The sequence below is a fragment of the Heptranchias perlo genome, chromosome 1 (genome assembly GCF_035084215.1).
Source record: "Heptranchias perlo isolate sHepPer1 chromosome 1, sHepPer1.hap1, whole genome shotgun sequence".
NCBI lineage: Eukaryota > Metazoa > Chordata > Chondrichthyes > Hexanchiformes > Hexanchidae > Heptranchias > Heptranchias perlo.
In genome coordinates this window covers 130,438,259-130,463,059 of record NC_090325.1, presented here as the reverse complement: position 1 = coordinate 130,463,059, position 24,801 = coordinate 130,438,259, and the positions used below count along the sequence as shown (strand labels likewise).

At 45.1% G+C, this 24,801-nt stretch overlaps 1 protein-coding gene across 1 annotated transcript in view; it reads left to right on the top strand.

Moving 5' to 3' along the window:
* Window positions 1–1,114: 1,114 nt before the first annotated feature.
* Window positions 1,115–24,801, top strand: part of enpep (glutamyl aminopeptidase) — an 89,787-nt gene continuing 66,100 nt past the window's right edge. The window contains exon 1 of the mRNA XM_067991007.1: window positions 1,115–1,867. Within this exon, the coding sequence (XP_067847108.1) occupies window positions 1,182–1,867 (686 nt within the window). The 5' untranslated portion in view covers window positions 1,115–1,181. The remainder of the gene's footprint in view (window positions 1,868–24,801) is intronic.

The window sequence follows — 24,801 nt, the reverse complement described above, 5'->3', positions numbered from 1 at the left end:
AAGTAGGATACAGAACAATACTAGAGATAAGTGGAGAAAAGCAATTGGTTCTAAGAAAATTATCAGAAGTGGTAGATAAATCACCAGGCTCTGACCGCATGAACCTCAGGCTGTTGAAAGAAGTCAGACAGGAGACAGCAGGGGGTTCTGGCCACAATGTTTCCATCCTCCTCCAACATGAAAAGTGTGCCATGGTGCTGGAGAGTAGCCAATGTAACAACTTTCTCTAATATTAGAAATGCCAATGTAGTACAGTAGGCTGCTGGAGAACTGTTCAAACTGCACATTTTACATTTTAATAATTCTTTACAGATTTCAGTACTAGTAGTGATCTTTCACCAGTGCCAAACTGCTAAATTCTTATAAATCAGAAATGTTACATATGTTAGGCATCAGCGAGTGTAAAATATTGTGTGGCTTGAATGCCAGATAAACCAGGAGAACTGGACATTCAAACAATATCCCATTTAAACATACACCCCTAGCTGCTGAAAGATCATGTAAACACAACCAAGTATTAGTTCAATTATTGTTAAATTATCCATTTCCACTTCAAGATTTTATAAAGACAAATGCCAAATTCAGATTAAGATGATGTCTTTAAAGGTGTCATTTAAATCCTTCTTGGGTACTTGACCCACGGGCTAACTCACCTTTCCGTGCTGATGCCCTCAGCTTCAGTCCAGTCCGGTTTAAGTCCACAGAAACACCGTCACACTCAGAAACAACGAACTCTGAAATAAAACTGAATGTTCTGTTAACTTTTCCTTCCCCACCGTAGGATTTGTGTTAAGTCAAAAACTGAAATGGAAAAAAAAGTCAATAAATAACCTGACAATTCAGAATCCAAGATGAAGCAATCTATTTGTGTCAGAAGTGAAGAGTTATAAAAACAAGCAACAAAATAAAAACCTTGCAATTTGCATACCTGAACCCCCAATCTGGGCCACACCACTTGTGGTTTTTTTTTTGGAGCTCTTGACGTGTTATTTGACCTCTGGAAGCTTCCCATCGCTAATTAACATGCTGCAGTTTTATATTTAACTCGGGTGGGACATCCTGGGGCGGACATTGCGCGCTGGCCAAAATATCTCCCCGGGCGGGCTGGCGGTGTTGGGAGAGTAAACTTCACCTTCTCTCCCTTCCAATAATTTTTTTTTTTTTTTGGCGCCGGGTGAAAGATGCACCAAATGGAGAGCTACGAGGATGGAGCGGGGAAGAAAAGCTGCTTCAGTGCCAAACACGCGGCCATCGTCATCTGCGGGGTGGTGGTCGCCGTCGGCTTGGCGGTCGGTCTGGGAGTGGGACTGAGCAACAGGAGTGAAGTGTGCGAGGTGGCGAGTCACACGACGGCCGGCAGCCCCGCCGTCTCCAGCACCACCACCACCACCAGCAGCAGCAGCAGCAGCACCCCCGCCCCGCCGCCCACCTCCTCCTTCTGCCCCCCGAGCTCTGACTCCAAGGGGCCGTGGGACCACTTTCGCCTCCCCGACTACATCAGCCCGACCCACTACGACCTGGAGCTGAAGCCCGACATGGATGGCGGGCGGTACGCGGGCACGAACGTGGTCAGCATCCGCACCACCAAACCCACCAGGTACCTGTGGCTGCACATCAGGGCGAGCAGAGTCACCGCGCCGCCCGCTCTCCACAAGAGACCCGGCTCGTCCCAGTCCGGCCAGCTCAAGCTGCTGCGGTGCTTCGAGTACAAGGCTCAGGAGTACCTGGTGCTCGAAGCGGAGCACGAACTGCCGCCTACCACCGCCGCCGGCGAGGAGTATCTACTCACCTTGCAGTTTGAGGGCAGTCTCCTCGGCTCCCTGGTCGGCTTTTATAAAACCACTTACGTGGAAAACGGCGTCACGAAGTAAGTTTTTGCTGTTTTTAATGTGACCCGTCTCTCATTTATTTCTGTTGTAAACAATTTTACAACACCAAGTTATAGTCCAGCAGTTTTATTTTAAATTCACAAGCTTTCGGAGGCTACCTCTTTCCTCAGGTGAACGATGTGGGAAAAAAAAAACATTTATTTCTGTAGCAACGTGCAACGGTTGTACCCGGGCAAGAGCTGTCAGCGATAATTGCATTGCAGTAGGTCGTGCGGTGAAGTTCAGTGAACTTTGTGTTGGGATGCGCTAAATAAACCGGCTGTTTCGCGGCACAGCCTGTTGTTCCCCGTCTCCCCTCTCATCCATGCGAACTTGAAAAGTCAGTCTGCCTACCTGTTAACTGATAGACGCGATTTCCACTCATAGAGAGTCTCACCTCGCGTCACACGGCGAATGACCTGAAATTTCGATAACTGCTATGGAAGAAGGCACAAAAGATGCTGGGTTGACTGCATTGCGACACATCAGATTAATGCTCAGGTTAATCTATCTTTACCTCTTGTAAACAATTTTACAACACCAAGTTATAGTCCAGCAATTTTATTTTAAATTCACAAGCTTTCGGAGATTTTCTCCTTCCTCAGGCAAATGTTTCAAGAGCTCCTTGAAGCCTACGCATTTATACATATTGAACAATACATGGTGTTTACAGACTGCCCCTGCAACTGCCCATTGCCAAGGCAATCACCGTGTTCAGACAGAGAGGTGTCATCTGCAGAACCCCCGAATACACATTCAACAAAAAAACAAACAGGGAAAAAAAACAGAGAAAAAAAACACAGAGAGAGGCAGAAACATCCGGAAGGCAGAGAGAGCCAGCAAATGACCCATTATATTAAAAACAGATAACATTTGTTCGCTGGTGGGGTAACGTGTAGCGTGACATGAACCCAAGATCCCGGTTGAGGCCGTCCTCATGGGTGCGGAACTTGGCTATCAATTTCTGCTCGACGATTTATCCACATCATATCTTTACCTCATTTGCTTCATGAGGTAAATTAATGGCCCAGAATTTGCTGTCAAAATAACAATGAGGCAAATGGCGCTCTCCCTTACTCATGTGCAAATGGCACAGCAACTTCAGGCGAGGACAGATGTGCAGTTAAACGCAAAAATCCGGAAGTTGCGGTCCGAGTTGCGCCGTTCCGCTGTTAGCTTCATGAAAATGGCATCTCGCCGCCCGCCTCACCGTTGAAATACATTGAACGGCGTGACGTTCCTGTCCTTGTGAAGTAGATCACGAGCCAAACTCGCCACAGAAAGTTAGGGCTTGTGCATTTCAGTCTAAGTACCCTTTTTAACTGCGTGATAAGTGTTAATTACTACCAAACAAACTCTCTCGCATTGAAAATTAACTATTACAAGTGTGGAGTCTCATTCCTTCAGGTTGTAATTGTTGGCGATTTAAAAAAAATGTAAATTAATTTTTTTTAACTTTTTCATTCTGTCTTTTTTTCTCTCTTAATCCAATCTTCCCCTCTTTAATTCTCTTTCTGTTCCTGATTTGACATTGAATTCACCCACCCTAATTTACACTGCCTTCTCAGTCCTTGTGCTTTAATTTCACAATCCTTCAATCTCATTGATTAAGGAGATACACATTTGCTTGCCCTGTTCACTCAGGTCTCAGATGCCCTGTTTCCCTCACTGTGCCATTATCAGCTCGCAATTTCAGCAAATTGCCACGCAAAAAATTTCAAAAACCTAAACGTGCATGTCTAACTAACGGCAGACACCATTAGATGCCCTGCTACAACAAAATCTGGGCCATTGTTAAATGGAGGGGACGTCCTCTAATTCCTGACATGTGCGCCAGAGCATAAAGTTCTTTACTGGGAGCGCTAATGATAAAATATAACTTCCCCGCCTTCCCTCCCCCCCCCCCCCCCCCCCGCCGCTAAGAGCATCCTACAGCCCTGTTGTGGCAATAGAGAAGATCACACAGATTCTGGTGTGATAAAGTTGTTCTATCAGATGCAGGGTATGCTATTTTCACATGCAGCCCCGTGAAAAAAATATCTGGGGGGCAGATTTTCCTCTCACTCCCATGGCAGTGCAGCTGTGGCAGGGCAAGACTTCAGCTTGTCCCATGTCTGCTGCCCTGAGCCCTGAAGATTTTCCAGGGTGAGCCTGACTGCCATAAATCTGGTGTGCTCCCGATGTTTTTTTCACCACCGCTGGGTCACTTGCCTCAGTGGAGGGAGAGACAGCGAAATGGCTGTTGGCATCAGTAGCACTAGCAGGTGACTCTTTAAAGTTGAAATCCTCCCCCTTCCACAGCCTTAGTAAATCTAGATGCTGGGAACACACTGGCGTTCCTCGTGGAGAAGAAAATCGCCCTACTGATAGTTCAGATCTTGTGTTACAAAACTACTTAGTTTGAATCACGCAATTTGATCGCCGAGACCTGGAGTGGGGGTGAAATTCCTGCTGTTAATAATTTTAGCAAGAGGTCAGCATGAGTCCAAGTTGGGATTTCACCCCTCTACTGGCTTTCTATCATGATCGCTGCAAAAAAAAACTGCAGAAAAGTGAATAACGCCACTCCATCAACTCTACCTGTGAAAGGAATAGCAGAGGTTGAAGCATTTGACACACTTTGGAATTCGATGATATTGGTAATCTGATCTGGGTTTTAGTTTTCCAGTTAATGGTGCCAGCTGGACTCTGATGTACCACTGGCTTTGAATCGATGTGGCTGGAATACCAATCGTAGGCTAATTAAATCAGAATAGATTTTTGCCTTCATACAGACAGTCAGAGACATTAGCCTGGGGTGTGCAGTCACATCCTGCTTGTAATCTAAATGTAGTACCAGTTATTTTAAGATTAGCTAGCTTGAAATTGAGTTTTCACCTAGAATAGTAGCAGAGATGCATTTTTATTGTTTTTGATGGTTCGAGGAACAATAGGAAATGGTTGGGTTTCAAAGTGAAAATTGTATTCTGTTCATTCGTGTGGTATATGTAAAATAAGCCAGTTTGTTGTTTACAATCATGCCTCATTGTTTTAGTGTGATTTTTAATTTGCATTTTGTAAAGATGGGAGAATGTAAATGGTGGCATTTGCGAGATTACAGTAATCAGTACATGCAACATGGATTATATTATGATCCCTGGGTTACGCATTATTTAATTATCACTTCGGATAATAGGGGATTTGTGGTCTGCTTATGAGCGGGACCAGTGACATTGAACTAAAGAGCGTATCTAGCATAAAGCACAGGGGCCAGAATTTACTGCGAGTGGCGAATGGACGGCACCCACCATTCATTAGACTTGCACTTGCACATAGACTTTCCATGTGGTTTTGCATGGCAAGTTGCTGTCAGCGGGACATCCAGAAAGTATGGTGCCCTCTAGAGGGCATTTGGGACCTGTGTGAACAGGGCAAGCAACTGTGTATCTCCTTAACCAATCAGATTGACATTCTGAAAAGACAGGCAGAGTGGAAAAGGAGGGGGTGTAGCCCTGATAATAAAGGATGATGTAAAGACAGCAGTGAGAAAGGATCTTGGCTTGGAAGATCAAGAAGTAGAATCAGTATGGGTGGAAATAAGAAATAACAAGGGGCAGAAAACACTGGTGAGAGTAGTTTTTAGGCCCCCTAAGAGTGGCTATACTGTTGGACAGAGTATTAATCAAGAAATAATGGTAGCTTGTAACAAAGGTAACTCAATAATCATGGGGGACTTTAATCTACATATAGACTGAACAAATCAAATTGGCAAAGGTAGTTTGGAGGATGAGTTCATGAAATGCATTCAAGACAGTTTCCTGGAACAATACATCATGGAACCAACCAGGGAACAGGCTATTTTAAATCTTGTACTGTGTAATGAAACAGGGTTAATTAGTAATCTCACAGTAAAGGATCCCCGGGGGAAGAGTGATCATAACATGATAGAATTTCACATTGAGTTTGAGAGTGACATACTTAAATCAGAAGCTAGAGCCTTAAACTTAAATAAAGCCAATTACATAGGTATGAGGGGCAAGTTGGCAAAGGTAGACTGAAAAATTAGATTAAAGTGTAGGATGATAGATAAGCAATGGTAAACATTTAAAGAAATATTTCAATATTCTCAACAAATATACATTCTATTGAGAAATGAAAACTCCATGGGAAAAGTGATTTATCCATGGCTAACTAAAGAAGTTAAGGATATTATTAGATTAAAAGAAGAGGCCTATAATGTTGCTATGAAGAGTAGTAAGCCTGAGGATTGGGAGGGTTTTAGAAAACAGCAAAGGATGACCAAAAAATTGATAAAAAGGGAGAAAATAGAATATGAAAGTAAACTAGCAAGCAATGTAAAAACGGATTGTAAGATCTTCTACAAGTATGTAAAAAGGAAGAGAGTAGCAAAAGTAAATGCTGGTCCCTTAGAGGCTGAGACAGGAGAAATTATAATGGGGAATAAGGAAATGGCATAGACATTAAACAAATATTTTGTATCTGTCTTCACAGTAGAAGACACACAAAGCATATCAGAAATAGTGGGGAACTAAGGGCTAATGAGAGTGAGGAACTTAAAGTAGTTAATATCAGTAGAGAAAAAGTACTGGAGAAATTAATGGGACTAAAAGCCAATAAATCCCCTGGACCTGATGGTCTACATCCGAGGGTTCTAAAAGAGGTGGCTGCAGAGATAGTGGATGCATTGGTTGTGATCTTCCAAATTTCCCTAGATTCTAGAACAGTCCCAGTGGATTGGAAGGTAGCAAATGTAACCCCGCTATTCAGGAATGGAGGGAGAGAGAAAACAGGGAACTACAGACCAGTTAGCCTGACATCAGTTGTCGGGAAAATTGCTGGAATCCATTATTAAGGAAGTGGTAACAGGGCACTTAGAAAATCATAATATGATTAGGCAGAGTCAACATGGTTTTATGAAAGGGAAATCATGTTTGACAAATTTATTAGAGTTTTTTGAAGATGTAACTAGCAGGGTAGATAAAGGGGAACCAGCGGATGTAGTATATTTGGATTTTCAAAAGGCATTCGATAAGGTGCCACTTAAAAGGTTGTTACACAAGGTAAGGGGGTAATATATTAGCATGGATAGAGGATTGGTTAAAGGACAGAAAATAGAGAGTAGGGATAAACGGGTCATTTTCAGGTTGGCAGGCTGTAACTAGTGGGGTGCTGCAAGGATTGATGCTTGAGCCTCAGCTATTTACAATCTATATTAATGACTTAGATGAAGGGATCGAGTGTAATGTATCCAAGTTTGCTGACGATACAAAGCTAGGTGGGAAAGTAAGCTATGAGGAGGACACAAAGGGCTCAATTTCAACTGTGCAAAATGGGTGGGTTGGGGGGCATTGAAAATTGCCACCATTTCAGACCCGCCCATTTCTGGTTTTCACCAGGATGGGAAAAGCGGGGGGCAACCAACTCGCTCCCAGGAGGCGGGTCGGGCCTTAAAACCTTTCAAGGAGGCTTCAGGCCTCCATCTTTGTGGACTTCCTGATTTCAACCCTGGGGGGGCCAGTATTCCTGGGCCTTCTGTTTTACGCCTCGCCCCGACTCCCGATCCTGGCATCCCCCGATCCTCAACGCCGATTCTCCCCTAATCCTCCCCCCGACCCCGATCCTTCCCCCCACTCTGATCCTCCGACCCCCGACCCACCCCTCAATGATCACGGACCCCCGCGATGACCCCCGATCCCGACAACCCCCCCCCCCCTGTGACTGACCCCTGATCCCTCCCCCCATGATTCATGACCCCCGTGCCAACCTGTGCACTCATGCCCTGTGCCCACCAATGTCCACCATGCCTCTGCGCCCAACCATGCCCCCTCCCCCCCGTGACCCCCCCAGCCCCTCAATCCATACAAACAAAGACTTGCAAGAAAATTTACCTGAGGACATCCTCTCCCTGGCTGGTCTCCCATCTGACTGAGACCAGCCTACCACTCAGGCCGGTCAGTCGGACGAGAAACCGACAAAAAAAAATAAAAGACGTCCTTACGTGAAAATCGCAAGGACATCCGGGAAAAATCGTACCAATGGGTTTCCCATCCTCAATTTGACCCCCCTCCCCGCCCCATGCCCGGCCTCTGTTTTAAAATCTAGCCCAAAGAGTCTGCAAGGGGAAATAGACAGGTTAAGTGATTGGGCAAATAGGTGACAGATGGAGTATAATGTGGGGAAATGTGAGGTTATTCACTTTCGTAGGAAGAATTGAAAAACAGAATACTTTTTAAATGATAAACTATTAATTGTTGGTGTTCATAGAGATTTGGCTCACCTCGTACAAGAATCGCAAGAAGTTAGCATGCAGGTACAGCAAGCAATTAGGGAGGCAAATGGTATGTTGGCCTTTATTGCAAGGGGGATGGAGTACAAGAGTAAGGAAATCTTACTACAATTGTACAGGACTTTGGTGAGACCTCACCTGGAGTACTGTGTATAGTTTTGGTCCCCTTATCTAAGGAAGGGTATACTTGCCTTGGAGGCGATGAGCGAAGGTTGACTGAATTGAATTCCAGGGATGAGAGGGTTGTCCTATGAGGAAAGATTGAGTAGAATGGGCCTATACTCTTTGGAGTTTAGAAGAATGAGAGGTGATCTCATTGAAACAGATAAGATTCTGAGGGGGCTTGACAGGATAGATCTGAAAGGCTGTTTCCTCTGGCTGGAGAGTCTAGAACTAGGGGGCATAGATACAGCATAAGGGGTCAGCAATTTAGGACTGAGATATGGAGGAATTCCTTCACTCACAGAGTTGTGAATCTTCAGAATTCTCTACCCTAGAGGGCTGTGGATGCTGAGTCGTTGAGTATATTCAAGGCTGAGATGGATAGATTTTTGGACTCTAGGGGAATCAAGGGACATGGGGTTCAGGTGGGAAAGTGGAGTTGAGGTCGAAGATCAGCCATGATCTCATTGAATGGTGGAGCAGGCTCGAGGGGCCATGTGGCCTACTCCTGCTCCTATTGCTTATGCTTTTATTGAAGAATCGTTAATAACAGCTCAGTCTGAACCAGGAAGTGTAAGTTAGAATAGTGAATTCAATGTCAAATCAGGTACAGAAAGCAAAATAAAGAGAGGGAAAGAAAGATTGGATTAAGAGAGAAAGATAAAAAAGACAGAAAGAAAAAAAGGTTATTTAAATTTTCTTTTAAATCTCCAAAAATAATTTAAAGCTGAAGGAATGAGATTCCACACTTGTAAAAGTTAATTTTAAGTGCCAGAGCGGTTGTTTGGCAGTAATTAAGACTTACCATGTCATTAAAAGGATACTGAGACTGGAATGGACAAGTCCAAACTTTTTGTGACAAGCTTAGTCCACATCAACCATGTAAGTACAGGAATTTCACGCCGTTTAATATATTTGAATGGTGAGTCAGACAGCAAGATGCCACTTTCACGAAGCTGTTGCGAATGGGGCAGCAACTTGTGGATTTCCATGTTTAACTGCAGATGTGCACTTGCCTGAAGTTGCTGTTCGATTTGTGAATAAATGACGGTGAGCTTTGTTAGCCTCACGTTATTTTCACAGTAAATTCTGGGCCATGAAATTTGTAACTGGAATAAAGTTAATATTCATCTAGAAAGACATGGGCAAATTAAGGACATATTAGCATGGATTTGTAAAAGTCAAGTCATGTCTGCTAAATTTAATAGAGTTCTTTGAGGAAATAACAGAAAGATAAAGGAAATGCAGTGGATATTGTGCATATGGATTTTCAAAAGTTATTTGATTAGGTGCTAATTACGTAGGCTTATTGATAAAATTAAGGCACGTGGTATTGAAGGTATTGTGACAGCCTGGATAGGAAGCCGATTATCAGACAGAAAACAGAGCTGTGGTCAATGAATGGTTTTCAGATTGGAGGGATGTAAAGAGTGGTGTCCCCCAGGGGTTAGTGTTGGGACCATTGCTCTTCTCAATATAAGTAAATGATCTGGACTTGGGTATAGGGGGCACAATATTAACATTTTCAGAAGACACAAAAACAGAAAGCATGGTTAACTGTGAAGAGGACAGTAAGCAACTTGATGACTTCACAAGGATAGAAGATAGCTGTCAGATGAAATATAATTGAGATAAATGTGATGTGATACATTTTGGTTGAAAGAATAAGGAGAGGGCATATATGCTAAATAATAAAACAGTAAAAGGGGTAGACAAGAAGAGAGACTTAGTGGTTCAGATACACAAATCTTTAAAAGTGGGAGGACAAGTTGATAGAGGTCTTTTTAAAAAAAAAAGCATATGAGATTCTACGTTTTATAAATAGGATTATAAAGTGCAATGGAAAAAAGATAATGGTAAACCTATACAAATCATCGGTAAGCTGCGATTAGAATATTGGGGTTAAATTCAACTTTGGCGGGGCGCAAAACAGATGGCAGCAGATTGTTATACACCTCGCCTGATTTTCCTTTAATCGGGTGGGTGTATAACGCGTGGACAATCTGCTATCGCTTGTCTTGTGCCCTCGTCAAAGTTGAACTTTACCTGCATTGTGTCCAGTTTCAGGAAGGATGTCAAGGCCATGGAGAAGATTAAAAAGAGATTTATTAAGATAATATCAGGGATGAGAGGCTTTGGGCCCGATTTTACCAGGGGTGCGGGTTCCCGGCGGGTAGGCCAGCGCGCCCGGTGAAATTAGTGGGTTGCCCGCGCGATCGTAGCAGGCAACACACTAATTGGAACCACTTACCTGCTCCTCCGGGTTCCCCGATGCTGATCTGCGCGTCGGGCGGGCTGCGCATGCGCAGTAAGATCTGTCAGCTGGAGGCGCTCTATTTAAAGGGGCAGTCCTCCACTGACAGATGCTGCAACAAACAGAAAAAATTACAGCATGGAGCAGCCCAGGGGGAAGGCTGCTCCCAGTTTAATAATGCCTCACCCCAGGTATCATTAGATGGGGTGAGGAGGAGGGGGAGGACAGAGATCTTCCCCCCGGCGGCCGGGAGGAAGCGGCCTGCCTCTGCCACCAAGGCCTGGCTCGAGGTGGCAGAGGGGGTCAGCTGCGCCACCAACATATCGCCCACCTGCATACAGTGCAGGAGGCGCTCCAATGACCTCAGTAGGTCAGCCACAGTGAGAACACGTAGTCTTTCCCCTACACTCCGCCTGCCACAACACTGCCCCCACCCCACATCTCCTTCGGCACTGCCAACACTACTCTGTCACATGACCCCTCATACCCACTCAAACCTCATCCTCATCTTACCTGCACCTACTCACCTCGCGAGTACTCACCCCGCCACTACCACGCAACCCAATCCTCATACAATCTCATGGCTCTATCCCATACTCACCCTCTCGTGCATCTCTCTCACGGCCAGCCTCACTCAACCTGCCACCACCTGTGCTGCAGCCACAGGGCATGCATCACATATGTGCAGTAGGCAGCGTAAGGCAAACGTGTCGTGAGCATGAAGGGGATGCACAAGGGTGTTTGAGGGTTTGTCATGGTTCTTAATTCTATTGAATTAAAGAACAACTCACATCACACATTATATTGGCTCCACTACTGCCATGTCTTCGCGAATCCTGTCCGGTTTGTGCAATAATGCCCGCTCCTGGGTATCCCTATGAGGACCCACCACTGATGCCACCCAGTGTGTCACTGCAGAGTGGGTGTAGGTGTATTTGCAGGGCTCTTCTGCGCAGACGACTGAGAGACACCGGGGATGTCCCCGGTTGCAGCCTGGAAGGCTGTGGAGGTGCCCTCACGGGCACCGAAACCCAGGGGGCGTCGGGCCAAAGCATCTACCAGGTCAGAGCATGAACAGGAGCAACCTGCCACCACCTCTGCTGGAGCCACAGGGGTAGCACCACGTAGGGGTACCAGGAAACGAAAACCCAAAGTTCCGTGAGCACACAGGGATTGCACCAGGGTGTTTGTCTATTTGTTATCTTTTTATTTCCAGTCTTTGAATGGCAACACAAAATAAACTCACTTTTTCTCACCAATGCTGCCACCTCTTGTCCATAATTCTGCGGCTTGTGCAATATGTCCCTTCCGTGTGCCTCATCATGACGACGACCACCCCGTCCCACCCATTGGGCATAATGCAGTGGGTGCAGGTGTACAGGCACCACTCTTCTGTGGAGGGAGCCTGTATGGACCCTCGTCTGTGCACGTTATGACATGTGAACGCCTCACACAGTGTGATGTTAGGAGAACCGTTGGCATATGAGTGCCTCCCTGGCCTGACGAGCACACAGGTGAGCCGGTGTTCGGGCCATGGGTCGTTCCTCCTCCTCTCGCTCGTACTCCTCCTCCTCCTCCTCCTCCTCATTGTCGTCCTCAATGTGGGTGGTGGGTGTGCATGGGGCCTCCTCCAGCGGCACCCCTCTCTGTAGTGCCATGTTATGCAGGGCACAGCAGACAACTATAATTCATCCCACTCGGAGTGGCGTGTATTGGAGCGCTCCCCCGGAACGATCAAGGCACCTGAAGCCCTATAGCCTGCTCCATTGTAGACCTGGTAGCAATGTGGCTGTCATTATATCGACGCTGCGGCTCGGTAATGGGGTTCCTCAGAGGTGTCATAAGCCACGTGTGCAGGGGATATCCCTTGTCGCCGAGGAGCCAGCCGTTGCCAGTGTTGGGTGCGTGGAAGAGGGGCGGGACGGTGGACTCCCTGAGGACGAAGGCATCGTGGCAGCTGCCAGGGTATCTGGCACACACGTGTGGGAATCTCTGGCGGTGGTCACAAATGAGCTGGGCGTTCATGGAGTGATACCCTTTCCTGTTGATGAACAGCCCTGGCTCATGTGGAGGTGCCTGTATTGCTATGTGGGTGCAATCGATTACACCCTGCACCCGTGGGAAGCCAGCCACATCATGGAATCCAACCGCCCTCTCCGTCTGGCTGCGCTCATCCATGGCAAAGTTGATGTAGGTCAAGGCCCTGCGGAACAACCCATCGGTGACCTGCCTTATGCACTTGTGTGCAGACGACTGAGAGACCCCGGTGATGTCCCCCGTGGCACCCTGGAAGGATCCGGAGGCGAAGGAGTTGAGGGCAGTGGTGACTTTGACGGCGACGGGTAAGAAGATGCTGCTTGGTCCATCCGGGAGCAGCTCGTCATTAAGGAGGCTGCAGATGTTGACGACTACCTGGCGAGTGACTCTGAGCCTACGTATGCACTGCTGCTCAGAGAGGTCCATGAAGCTGAGCCTCGGTCTGTAGACCCTGTGCGGAGGGTAGTGCCTCCTGCGACGCATCTCTCTCTGCGGTTGCCCTCCATCCTGCTGTGCAGGTGAATGTGCCACAGCACCGTGTTGTGGGGATGCACGTCTCTGAGGCGGACGGCGTGGACTGCGAGGCTGCTGAGGCTGGTCATGCTGTTCGTCCTCCGAGGATGTCAACGCAGCACCCATCTGGCAGGTGTAGGTCTGCGGGGTTGTGCACGGTAGAAAAGTGTGTCCTCGCACAGGGGTTGCCCTTCCACGCCGGTGAATCTTCTTGCTTGGAGGAGGGTGATGGAGGGCAAGCGTTGCCCAATGTTACGGAGTGTCCTCCTGCGTTGGTGAAGGCTCTCCCCCCCGCCCCCCCCCCCACCTGTGGAATGCACCTTGGCAGCTGCCACGGGCTGCTGGTTGCAACACGTCCGTTGGGAGTGAGAGTGTTTCCCCCAGTATGGGAAACAGTCTCATTTCACCGTAAAATCCCACACTTGTTAAAAAACAGCTCAATCAGGTCATTTAATGACCTGAAATAGCTAGATAAATACACTCAAGTGGAACCCCGCTGGCTTTAATTGCCTGCGGGATTCCCACCAGCGGGGGCTGCCCACGCACCCCCGCACGTCAGCGCGGAACCCGGAAGTGGGCGGGATCGAGGCGCGATCCGGTCCCGCTCCTCGATTTCGGGATTTTAGAGGCCCCCCCGCCGAGAACGCACCTGAGACCGGGTGCTAAAATCGGGCCCTTTGTGTTCAATGTGTTTTCCTCCGTTTAACTAAAATTTCGATGTTTCCTTTGGTACTATGACCTTTCCATTGTGAAATATGGTTACATGGTGCAACAATTAGCTTGTAATAATCAAAGGTAGGTCTGCTGTACTGCTGCTTTCACTTTGTAAGGAGTCTTACAACACCAGGTTATAGTCCAACAGCTTTATTTGAAATCACAAGCTTTCGGAGGCTTCCTCCTTCGTCAGGTGAGTGTGGGATTCCAGAAAGGTACAGCATATATAGTCAGAGAACAATGCCTGGTAATTACAGTTAATCTTTCCAACTGCCCGTTATCAAGGCAATCAAAGGAGTTGAATAGTGTTCAGACAGAGAAACATTACATACAAGACTACTGAATACACAAACGGTCTTTGTGTTCTGACCGTTTGTGTATTCAGTAGTCTTGTATGTAATGTTTCTCTGTCTGAACACTATTCAACTCCTTTGATTGCCTTGATAACGGGCAGTTGGAAAGATTATCTGTAATCACCAGGCATTGTTCTCTGACTATATATGCTGTACCTTTATGGAATCCCACACTCACCTGATGAAGGAGGAAGCCTCCGAAAGCTTGTGATTTCAAATAAAGCTGTTGGACTATAACCTGGTGTTGTAAGACTCCTTACATTTGTCCACCCCAGTCCATCACCGGCATCTCCACATCATGGCTTTCACTTTGCTAAAGGCATCACAACCATTATATGAGGATGATTAACAACAAAGTCCATGATGTGTGTCTATCACAAAATTAGCAGTAATAATGAAGTAACCATCTTAAGAAGTATTCTTACTTGTGAGTTAAAACATACAGTTGTCCTGTAAGAATTGATTTTAACCAATTATGTGGTCAGGTAGATCCAAATTTCAATTATACTACAGACACTGTCAATGGAAATGAAAATTGGGTGAGATGTAGAACAGGCTGCCGGTTCGCTATCACCTGTTTTATAATATTGCTCAAAGTCAAAAATACCCCTAATGTGTCCTACAATTGCTCGCTTCATCAATGGGAAGATTGTCAGCACATTTTAAATATTCATTGCACTTTTATTCACATCCAATTTTTTTCCATTACACCTCCTGCCCTGAAGTTGGTAACTTCAGATGGAATAGAATTCCATGGGCAGCAATAGTGCTACAGCATGTCACCCTAGCGGTCATTCTTCATCTGTATGCCTGGATGATGAATTCAATTATGGGGACATCTCCACAGAATATAGCACTGTCCTCACAGTGTCCACAAATGCAAATTTCCAACAGGAGTTACTCATTTAGCAATCAGCAGTGGGATTCCTTTGCCCATTGTTTTGCCTTTCTTGGTTGGGACGTGGGGAGGCCAATTATAGTGTCCTCACTGCATTTTAGAAAGGAACAAAAAGAAAAAAAGTTTTACCTTTCTGACATTTCCTAACATGGGAAGGTTCGACCTTGACAAAAATGCATAATGATAGTGGGTATGAATGTGTTAGAAACGATAAAAGCACAGATCCTTGAGTTGTAACACCTCCATCAGCTAGAATATACTGTAACTACAATTTAGAGTTTAGCAAATATATAGCACATCTGAAAATAACACATTTTGAAGTCAATGGCCTGGAATTTGCTGAGAAAATAATGCCGTGTGAATGACGCACGCCATTATTAATGTGCAAATTGGCCAGCAACTTGTGGAGAGGAAAAGATACCCTGTGAATTTCGAATTCCCACAAGTTGCTGGACGATTTGCCTCGCTCCGCCTTTAGCTTCATGAAAATGGCATCTCGCGCTTAACCCCCCTGTAATTTTAAGAAGTTGCTGCATTTGCACATTAATTACCCATTAAACTCACCACAAAAAGTTAAATTTACTAATTAATATTGTAAGTACTCTTTTAACGATGTGATTTTTGTTAATGACTGCCTCTCTGGCCGAGAAAGTGAACAATTAAAATTGTGGAGTCTCATTCCTTCAGGTAATGAATAGTTGTTGGCGATTTTAAAATGTTAAATTGTAAAAAAATTTATTTTCCTTTCTGTCTTTTTTTTCCTCTCTCTCTTAATCCAGTCTTTCTTTCCCACTCTTTATTTCTCTTTCTGTACCTGATTTGACATTAAATCCACCCATTCTAATTCACCCTCCTTCACTGTCGTTCTTCTGTTTATTTCTCAATCCTTAAATCTCATTGGTTAGGGAGATACACTGTTGGTCCCGCCGTTACCAAGGTCCCAGATGCCCTATTGCCCTCATCACGCCATTATCAGCTCGCACTTCCAGCAACTTACAGGGCAAAGGTTTTTTGAGCTGAAGGATGCAGGATAAGGTCTAACTTATTGGGCACGCCATGAGATGCCGTGCTCCAGCAAATTCCAGCCTAATATAAATAACAAGAGAAATAGAGTAAGATGAAGCAGAAAAAGCTGTCTGTCACATTGATAATAGAAGTGAGAACCAGCCTGAATATAGAAAGTTCAAAGGGGAAGTGGAAAAGGAAATAAGAGGAGCAAAAAGAGATTGAGAATAGACTGGCAACTAACATAAAAGGGAATCCAAAAGTATTCTATAGGCATGTAAATAGTAAACGGGCAGTAAGAGGAGGGGTGGGGCCGTTGGGAACCAAAAAGGAGACCTACTCATGGAGGCAGAGTGCATGGCCGAGATACTAAATGAGTACTTTGCATCTGTCTTTACCAAGGAAGAAGATGCTGCCAAAGTCACGGTAAAAGAGGAGGTAGTTGAGATTCTGGATGGGCTAAAAATTGATAGAGGTGGTACTAGAAAGGCTGGCTGTACTTAAAGTAGATAAGTCACCCGGTCCGGATGGAATGCAGAGGACTGGAGAATTGCAAATCTTACACCCTTGTTCAAAAAAGGGTGTAAGGATAAACCCAGCAACTACAGGCCAGTCAGTTTAACCTTGGTGGTGGGGAAACTTTTAGAAACGATAATCCGGGACAAAATTAATAGTCACTTGGACAAGTGTGGTTTCATTAAGGAAGGCCAGCACGGATTTGTTAAAGGCAAATCATGTTTAACTAACTTGATTGCATTTTTTGATGAGGTAACAGAGAGGGTTGATGAGGGCAATGCAGTTGATGTGTATATGAACTTCCAAAAGGCATTTGATAAAGTGCCACATAATAGGCTTATCAGCAAAAGTTGAAGCTCATGGAATAAAAGGGGCAGTGGCAGCATGGATACAAAATTGACTAAGTGACAAGAAACAGAGTTGTGGTGAAAGGGTGTTTTTCAGACTGGAGGGAGGTATACAGTGATGTTCTCCAGGGGTCGGTACTAGGACCACTGCTTTTCTTGATATATATTAATGACTTGGACTTGGGCGTACAGGGCACAATTTCAAAATTTGCAGATGACACAAAACTTGGAAGTGTAGTGAATGATGAGGAGGATAGAGATAGACTTGAAGAGAACATAGACAGGCTGGTGGCATGGACGGACACATGGCAGATGTAATTTAATGCAGAGAAGTGCGAAATGATACATTTTGGTAGGAAGAACGAGGAGAGGAAATGTAAACTAAAGGGTACAATTCTAAAAGGGGTGCAGGAACAGAGAGACCTGGGTGTATATGTGCACAGTTCGTTGAATGTGGCAGGGCAGGTTGAGAAAGCGGTTACAAAGGTATATCGGATCCTGGGCTTTATAAATGGAGGCATAGAGTACAAGAGGGAGGCGGTTATGATGAACCTTTATAAAACACTGGTTCGGCCACAACTGGAATATTGTGTCCAGTTCTGGGCACCCCACTTTAATAAGGATGTGAAGGCCTTAGAGAGCGTGCAGAAAAGATTTACTAGAATGGTTTCAGGGACGAGGGACTTCAGTTGCATGGATAGACTGGAGAAGCTGGAGTTGTTCTCCTTAGAGTGGAGATGGTTGAGAGGAGATTTGATAGAAGTGTACAAAATCATGAGGGGTCTAGACAGAGTAGATAGAGATAAACTCTTTCCATTGGTGAAAGTCGAAAACCAGAGGACACAGATTGAAGGTGATTGGCAAAAAAACCAAAGGCGACATGAGGAAAAACTTTTTTACGCAGCGAGTAGCTATGATCTAGAATGCACTGACTGAAAGGGTGGTGGAGGCAGATTCAAACGTGGCTTTCAAAAGGGAATTGGATCAGTACTAGAAGGGAAAAAATTTGCAGGGCTACGGGGAAAGGGCAGAGGAATGGGACTAACTGGATTGCTCTTACAGAGAGCCAGCATGGGCTCGATGGGCCGAATGACCACCTTCTGTGCTGTAACCATTCTCTGATTCTATGAATTAGCAAGAAATTATAATGGTAACCTAAACTAATCTGCACTCTCATCTGATAGAGTAAATCTTAATATTAGCAGGATTAGACCTTTGGGGCTAATGTTTATTTGTGAACTTAAGCTGATCCATGAGTGTTTTGAGAGAAAAGGGAAATGTTTAAGCAGTGGATAATTGGGAATTATAAGCTTAATTCCTGAAACAGCCATCTTTGAAGACTCAGACACAGAGCCTCAGTGTTGGCTACTGAGTCTTAGCACTCCTAACTTCTAATTGAAACATTTTTAGCTACAATGTATTTTTACTCTTATCTAAATTTTAATGAAAAATTACCACATTTATCGTGCTGTGCATATTACTGAACAAACCTCCTGTGCATAAATATGACAGACATATTTAAGATTTGTTACAGTGATGCCATTCCTTTAATAGCATAAGACATGTTTTGGCAGTGTGGAGGTGGGACTCAGAGGGCTCCACTGTGCACCTGAATACTGTTACAACTACTAGGCCAACCAATTTTATGCTTGGATCTGGATTTCTGCAAGTATTAGGTAGAAAATAGCCAACTTATTCATTTCTGTCCTAGGTGCAGTTAGTAATGAATCTGCAGTTCAATGTACATGAAAACAACAGAAGAAACTGAACAAAAATGTATGTTTTATACCAAAGTGATCAGATGTGCAAACTGGATAGTGGGTTGACTGCATTTGTTATGATAAATGTTAAAAAAAAACAGATCATTGGGGAACATTTTATGTTTTGCTTTGCTATGAAATTCCAAAATTGGAAATGATGGGTTGTGGTTTTTCCAATTTGAGTTTTGCACTAGGATCGAAAATGTGTTTAATAGGAGTCGTCTAAATATCAGTTTTTAGAGATATCAGTGCATGAAACTGGTAAGCATCATGTCAGCTATTTCTATTGTAATAATTAACATCCTAATCATAACTGCCTAGTAAAAGTTTTTGACAGATAACTGAAGCCCAGTAACCTCAAAGAGAATAAAATTTAAATAAATTTGCAGAACAGTGACAGCTCATGACAGCTTTGTTCAGATCATTTCCACGAGTGTCATTACTTAACCTTGAAAACAAGCTGTCATAGATTGAAGAATTTTAAAAAGTTGAACATTAATAATTCAGTGTGAACTGCTGAATGAACAGAACTAGTCCATAGACACGATCATGCAGAAGGGAATACATTCCATGAGACTGTTGTTTCGGCGCTACACAGCCTCTCCGACATCCAAGATGGCGTCTTGAATGCGCATGCACGTGTGACGTGTGCCGGACGCCATCTTGGTATAGGAGTTGGCGCAGGCGCAGATAACGAACGCTGGAATCGTGTAAAGTAGGGAGAAAATGGCTTCAATCAGTGTGCAACGCTAATTTAAAGTGAAAAGTCACAAAATGGTGTTTAACGCTCAACTCAACGCACAGTCTTAACCCCGACCACCCAAACATGTCTTAGAATACCTGGAGGACCCCTCACCAGCATTTTTTAAAGGGACCATGCAGGATTTACAGGTTAGTGGCTGGATTATTGCTTCTGGCTGCAGAGACATTTGTAACTGTTTTTGGAGGTCTCCTAGACTTGAATACTATGATGCAGGGACATACCCTAACATTTAGAGCCAGGACGTGCAGGAGTGAAGTTAGGAAATGCTTCTACACGCAAAGGGTGGGAGACGTTTGGAATGCTCTTCTGCAGATGGCAGTTGATGCTAACTCACTTGTGAATGTTAAATCTGAGATTGATAGATTTCTGTGAACCAAGGGTATTAAGGGATATTGTGCTAAGGCGGGTATATGGAGTTAGGTCACAGGTCCACCATGATCTCATTGAATGGTGGAACAGACTCGTGGGGCTAAATGCCACTGTCACTTGCTGCCTCCTGATATGCGCCACCTCCTCCTGCAAGAAAGCGGGATGTGTGTCTGGGTGATGTGCCTGTCGTGGTTGAATAGCTGTCAGTGTGTGAGTTGTGGGTGGGCAGCATGAAACGAGGGGGTGAGAGGAAGCATCTGGTTGGAAGAATTGAGTACTGATGGAAAGAGTTTATTGGTATGTGGGGGATGGGGGGTGTAGTGCCTGGTGCAGTTGGTAGGAGACGCCACTTGACAGTTGACCTCACTCACCTTGACCATAGGAAGATAGGAACAGGAGCAGGCCATTCAGCCCCTCATGCTTGCTCCGCCATTTGATAAGATCATGGCTGATCTGTGATCTAACTCCATATACCTGCCTTTGGCCCATATCCCTTAATACCTTTGATAGCCAAAAAGCTATCTATGTCAGATTTAAATTTAGCAATTGAACTAGTACCAATTGTCATTTGCGGAAGAGAGTTCCAAACTTCGACCACCCTTTGTGTGTAGAAATGTTTTCTAATCTCGCTCCTGAAAGGTCTGGCTCTAATTTTTAGACTGTGCCCCCTACTCCTAAAATCCCCAACCAGTGGAAATAGTTTCTCTCTATCCATCCTATCCGTTCCCCTTAATATCTTATAAACTTCGATCAGATCACCCCTTAACCTTCGAAACTCCAGATAATACAACCCCAATTTGTGTAATCTCTCCTTGTAACTTAACCCTTGAAGTCCGGGTATCATTCTTGTAAACCTACGCTGCACTCCCTCCAAGGCCAATATGTCCTTCCGAAGGTGCGGTGCCCAGAACTGCTTACAGTACTCCAGGAGGTCTAACCAGGGTTTTGTACAGCTGCAGCATAACTTCTGCCCCCTTGTACTCCAGTCCTCTAGATATAAAGGCCAACATTCCATTAGCCTTCTTGATTATTTTCTGCACCTGTTCATGACACTTCAATGATCGATGTACCTGAACCCCTAAGTCCCTTTGGACATCCACTGTTTTTAACTTTTTACCATTTAGAAAGTACCCTGTTCTATCCTTTTTTGATCCAAAGTGGATGACCTCACATTTGTCTACATTGAATTCCATTTGCCACAGTTTTGCCCATTCATCTAATCTATCAACATCACCTTGTAATTTTATGTTTTCGTCTACACTGCTTACAATGCCACCGATCTTTGTGTCATCGGCAAACTTAGATATGAGACTTTCTATGCCTTCATCTAAGTCGTTAATAAATATTGTGAATAATTGAGGCCCCAAGACAGATCCCTGCAGGACTCCACTAGTCACATCCTGCCAATGTGAGTACCTTCCCATTATCCCTACTCTCTGTCGCCTTTCGCTCAGCCAACTTCCTAACCAAGTTCGTACTTTTCCCTCGATTCCATGGGCTTCTATCTTAGCTGACAGTCACTTGGAGTACTATGAGCACTTCTGGGCACCGCACCTTCGGAAGGACATATTGGCCTTGGAGGGAGTGCAGCGTAGGTTTACTAGAATGATACCCGGACTTCAAGGGTTAAGTTATGAGGAGAAATTACACAAATTGGGGTTGTATTCTCTGGAGTTTCGAAGGTTAAGGGGTGATCTGATCAAAGTTTATAAAATATTAAGGGGAACGGATAGGATGGATAGAGAGAAACTATTTCCGCTGGTTGGGGATTTTAGGAGTAGGGGGCACAGTCTAAAAATTAGAGCCAGACCTTTCAGGAGCGAGATTAGAAAACATTTCTACACAAAGGGTGGTAGAAGTTTGGAACTCTCTTCCGCAAAGGGGAATTGATACTAGCTCAATTGCTAAATTTAAATCTGAGATAGATAGCTTTTTGGCAACCAAAGGTATTAAGGGATATGGGCCAAAGGCAGGTATATGGAGTTAGATCACAGATCAGCCGTGATCTTATCAAATGGCGGAGCAGGCACGAGGGGCTGAATGGCCTGCTCCTGTTCCTATGTTCCTTATTTTCTTCATTACTGTTACTTTACTTATGTTAATTTTATCGAGTCCCTGTCCCCGATTCAGTATTAGTTTTCTTGGTATTTCCGGCATGCTATCCTCTTTTTCTACTGTAAATACTGACGCAAAGTAATTGTTCAACATGTCCGCCATTTCCCCATTGTCAATGACAATATTCAGTTATCTTTCAGTTTTTAAGGGGCCAACATTGCTCCTGACCACCCTCTTTTTCCTAATATAACTATAAAAGTTCTTCGTATTGGTTTTGATATCCCTTGCAAGTTTCTTTTCATACTCTCTTTTTGTAGCTCTTACTAACTGTTTTGTGACCCTTTGTTGATCTTTGTATCTTTCCCATTCGCCAGGATCTGTGCCCTTTTTTTGCCTTTTTGTATGCCCTTTCCTTATGTCTTTTTTTTTTATTCGTTCACGGGATGTGGGCGTCACTGGCAAGGCCAGCATTTATTGCCCATCCCTAATTGCCCTCGAGAAGGTGGTGGTGAGCCGCCTTCTTGAACCGCTGCAGTCCGTGTGGTGACGGTTCTCCCACAGTGATGGTAGTGGTTGTTGGAGGCCAATCATCTCAGCCCCAGGGCATTGCTGCAGGAAGGGAGTTCCAGGATTTTGACCCAGCGACAATGAAGGAACGGCGATATATTTCCAAGTCGGGATGGTGTGTGACTTGGAGGGGAACGTGCAGGTGGTGTTGTTCCCATGCGCCTGCTGCTCTTGTCCTTCTAGGTGGTAGAGGTCGTGGGTTTGGGAGGTGCTGTTGAAGAAGCCTTGGCGAGTTGCTGCAGTGCATCCTGTGGATGGTGCACACTGCAGCCACAGTGCGCCGGTGGTGAAGGGAGTGAATGTTTAGGGTGGTGGATGGGGTGCCAATCAAGCGGGCTGCTTTATCTTGGATGGTGTCGAGCTTCTTGAGTGTTGTTGGAGCTGCACTCATCCAGGCAAGTGGAGAGTATTCCATCACACTCCTGACTTGTGCCTTGTAGATGGTGGAAAGGCTTTGGGGAGTCAGGAGGTGAGTCACTCGCCGCAGAATACCCAGCCTCTGACCTGCTCTCGTAGCCACAGTATTTATATGGCTGGTCCAATTCAGTTTCTGGTCAGTGGTGACCCCCAGGATGTTGATGGTGGGGGATTCGGCGATGGTAATGCCGTTGAATGTCAAGGGGAGGTGGTTAGACTCTCTCTTGTTGGTGATGGTCATTGCCTGGCACTTATCTGGCGCGAATGTTACTTGCCACTTATGAGCCCAAGCCTGGATGTTGTCCAGGTCTTGCTGCATGCGGGCTCGGACTGCTTCATTATCTGAGGGGTTGCGAATGGAACTGAACACTGTGCAGTCATCAGCGAACATCCCCATTTCTGACCTTATGATGGAGGGAAGGTCATTGATGAAGCAGCTGAAGATGGTTGGGCCTAGGACACTGCCCTGAGGAACTCCTGCAGCAATGTCCTGGGGCTGAGATGATTGGCCTCCAACAACCACTACCATCTTCCTTTGTGCTAGGTATGACTCCAGCCACTGGAGAGTTTTCCCCCTGATTCCCATGGACTTCAATTTTACTCGGGCTCCTTGGTGCCACACTCGGTCAAATGCTGCCTTGATGTCAAGGGCAGTCACTCTCACCTCACCTCTGGAATTCAGCTCTTTTGTCCATGTTTGGACCAAGGCTGTAATGAGGTCTGGAGCCGAGTGGTCCTGGCGGAACCCAAATTGAGCATCGGTGAGCAGGTTATTGGTGAGTAAGTGCCGCTTGATAGCACTGTCGACGACACCTTCCATCACTTTGCTGATGATTGAGAGTAGACTGATGGGGCGGTAATTGGCCGGATTGGATTTGTCCTGCTTTTTGTGGACAGGACATACCTGGGCAATTTTCCACATTGTCGGGTAGATGCCAGTGTTGTAGCTGTACTGGAACAGCTTGGCTAGAGGCGCAGCTAGTTCTGGAGCACAAGTCTTCAGCACTACAGCTGGGATGTTGTCGGGGCCCATAGCCTTTGCTGTATCCAGTGCACTCAGCCGTTTCTTGATATCACGTGGAGTGAATCGAATTGGCCGAAGACTGGCTTCCGTGATGGTGGGGATATTGGGAGGAGGCTGAGATGGATCATCCACTCGGCACTTCTGTCCCTTACCTCTTTAGTTGTCCATGGCTTTTTTTTGGCAAGTAGAGTTCTTGCCCCTCAGGGATATAAACCGATTCTGTATCACGTTAAATGTTTCTTTAAACATTTCCCACTGATCATCAGTCGTTTTACCCATTAACAGATTTGCCCAGTTTACTGTGGACAGTCTCTGTCTCATCCCATTGAAGTCGGCCTTACCCAAGTCTAGAATCTTAGCAGCTGATTCACTTTTTTCCCTTTCAAACACTACATTGAACTCGATCATGTTATGATCGCTATTGGATAGATGTTCACATACAGTTAAGCCGTTAACTAAATCTGGTTCATTACTCATTACTAAATCTAGTATGGCTTGCCCCTTGTTGCCTCTAGGACATACTGCTGTAGAAAACTATCCTGGACACACTCAAGAAATTCACTACCTTTCTGACAGTTGCTATTCTGCTTTTCCCAATCTATGTGAAGGTTAAAGTCCCCCATTAAGACCACTATGCCTTTGTTACACGCTTGTCTAATCTCTGCATTTATACAATCTAGCACTTCAGAGCTGCTGCCAGGGGTCCTATACACAACTCCCACTATAGTCTTAGATCCTTTCCTATTTCTCAATTCAACCCATAAGGTCTCTGTTGGCTGGTTACCTCTAGTTATATCCCCCTTTATCATTGAAGTGATTTCATCTCTAATCATTAAGGCTACTCCTCCCCCACTTCCATTTTCCCTATCTCTCCTGTAGACCTTATAACCTAG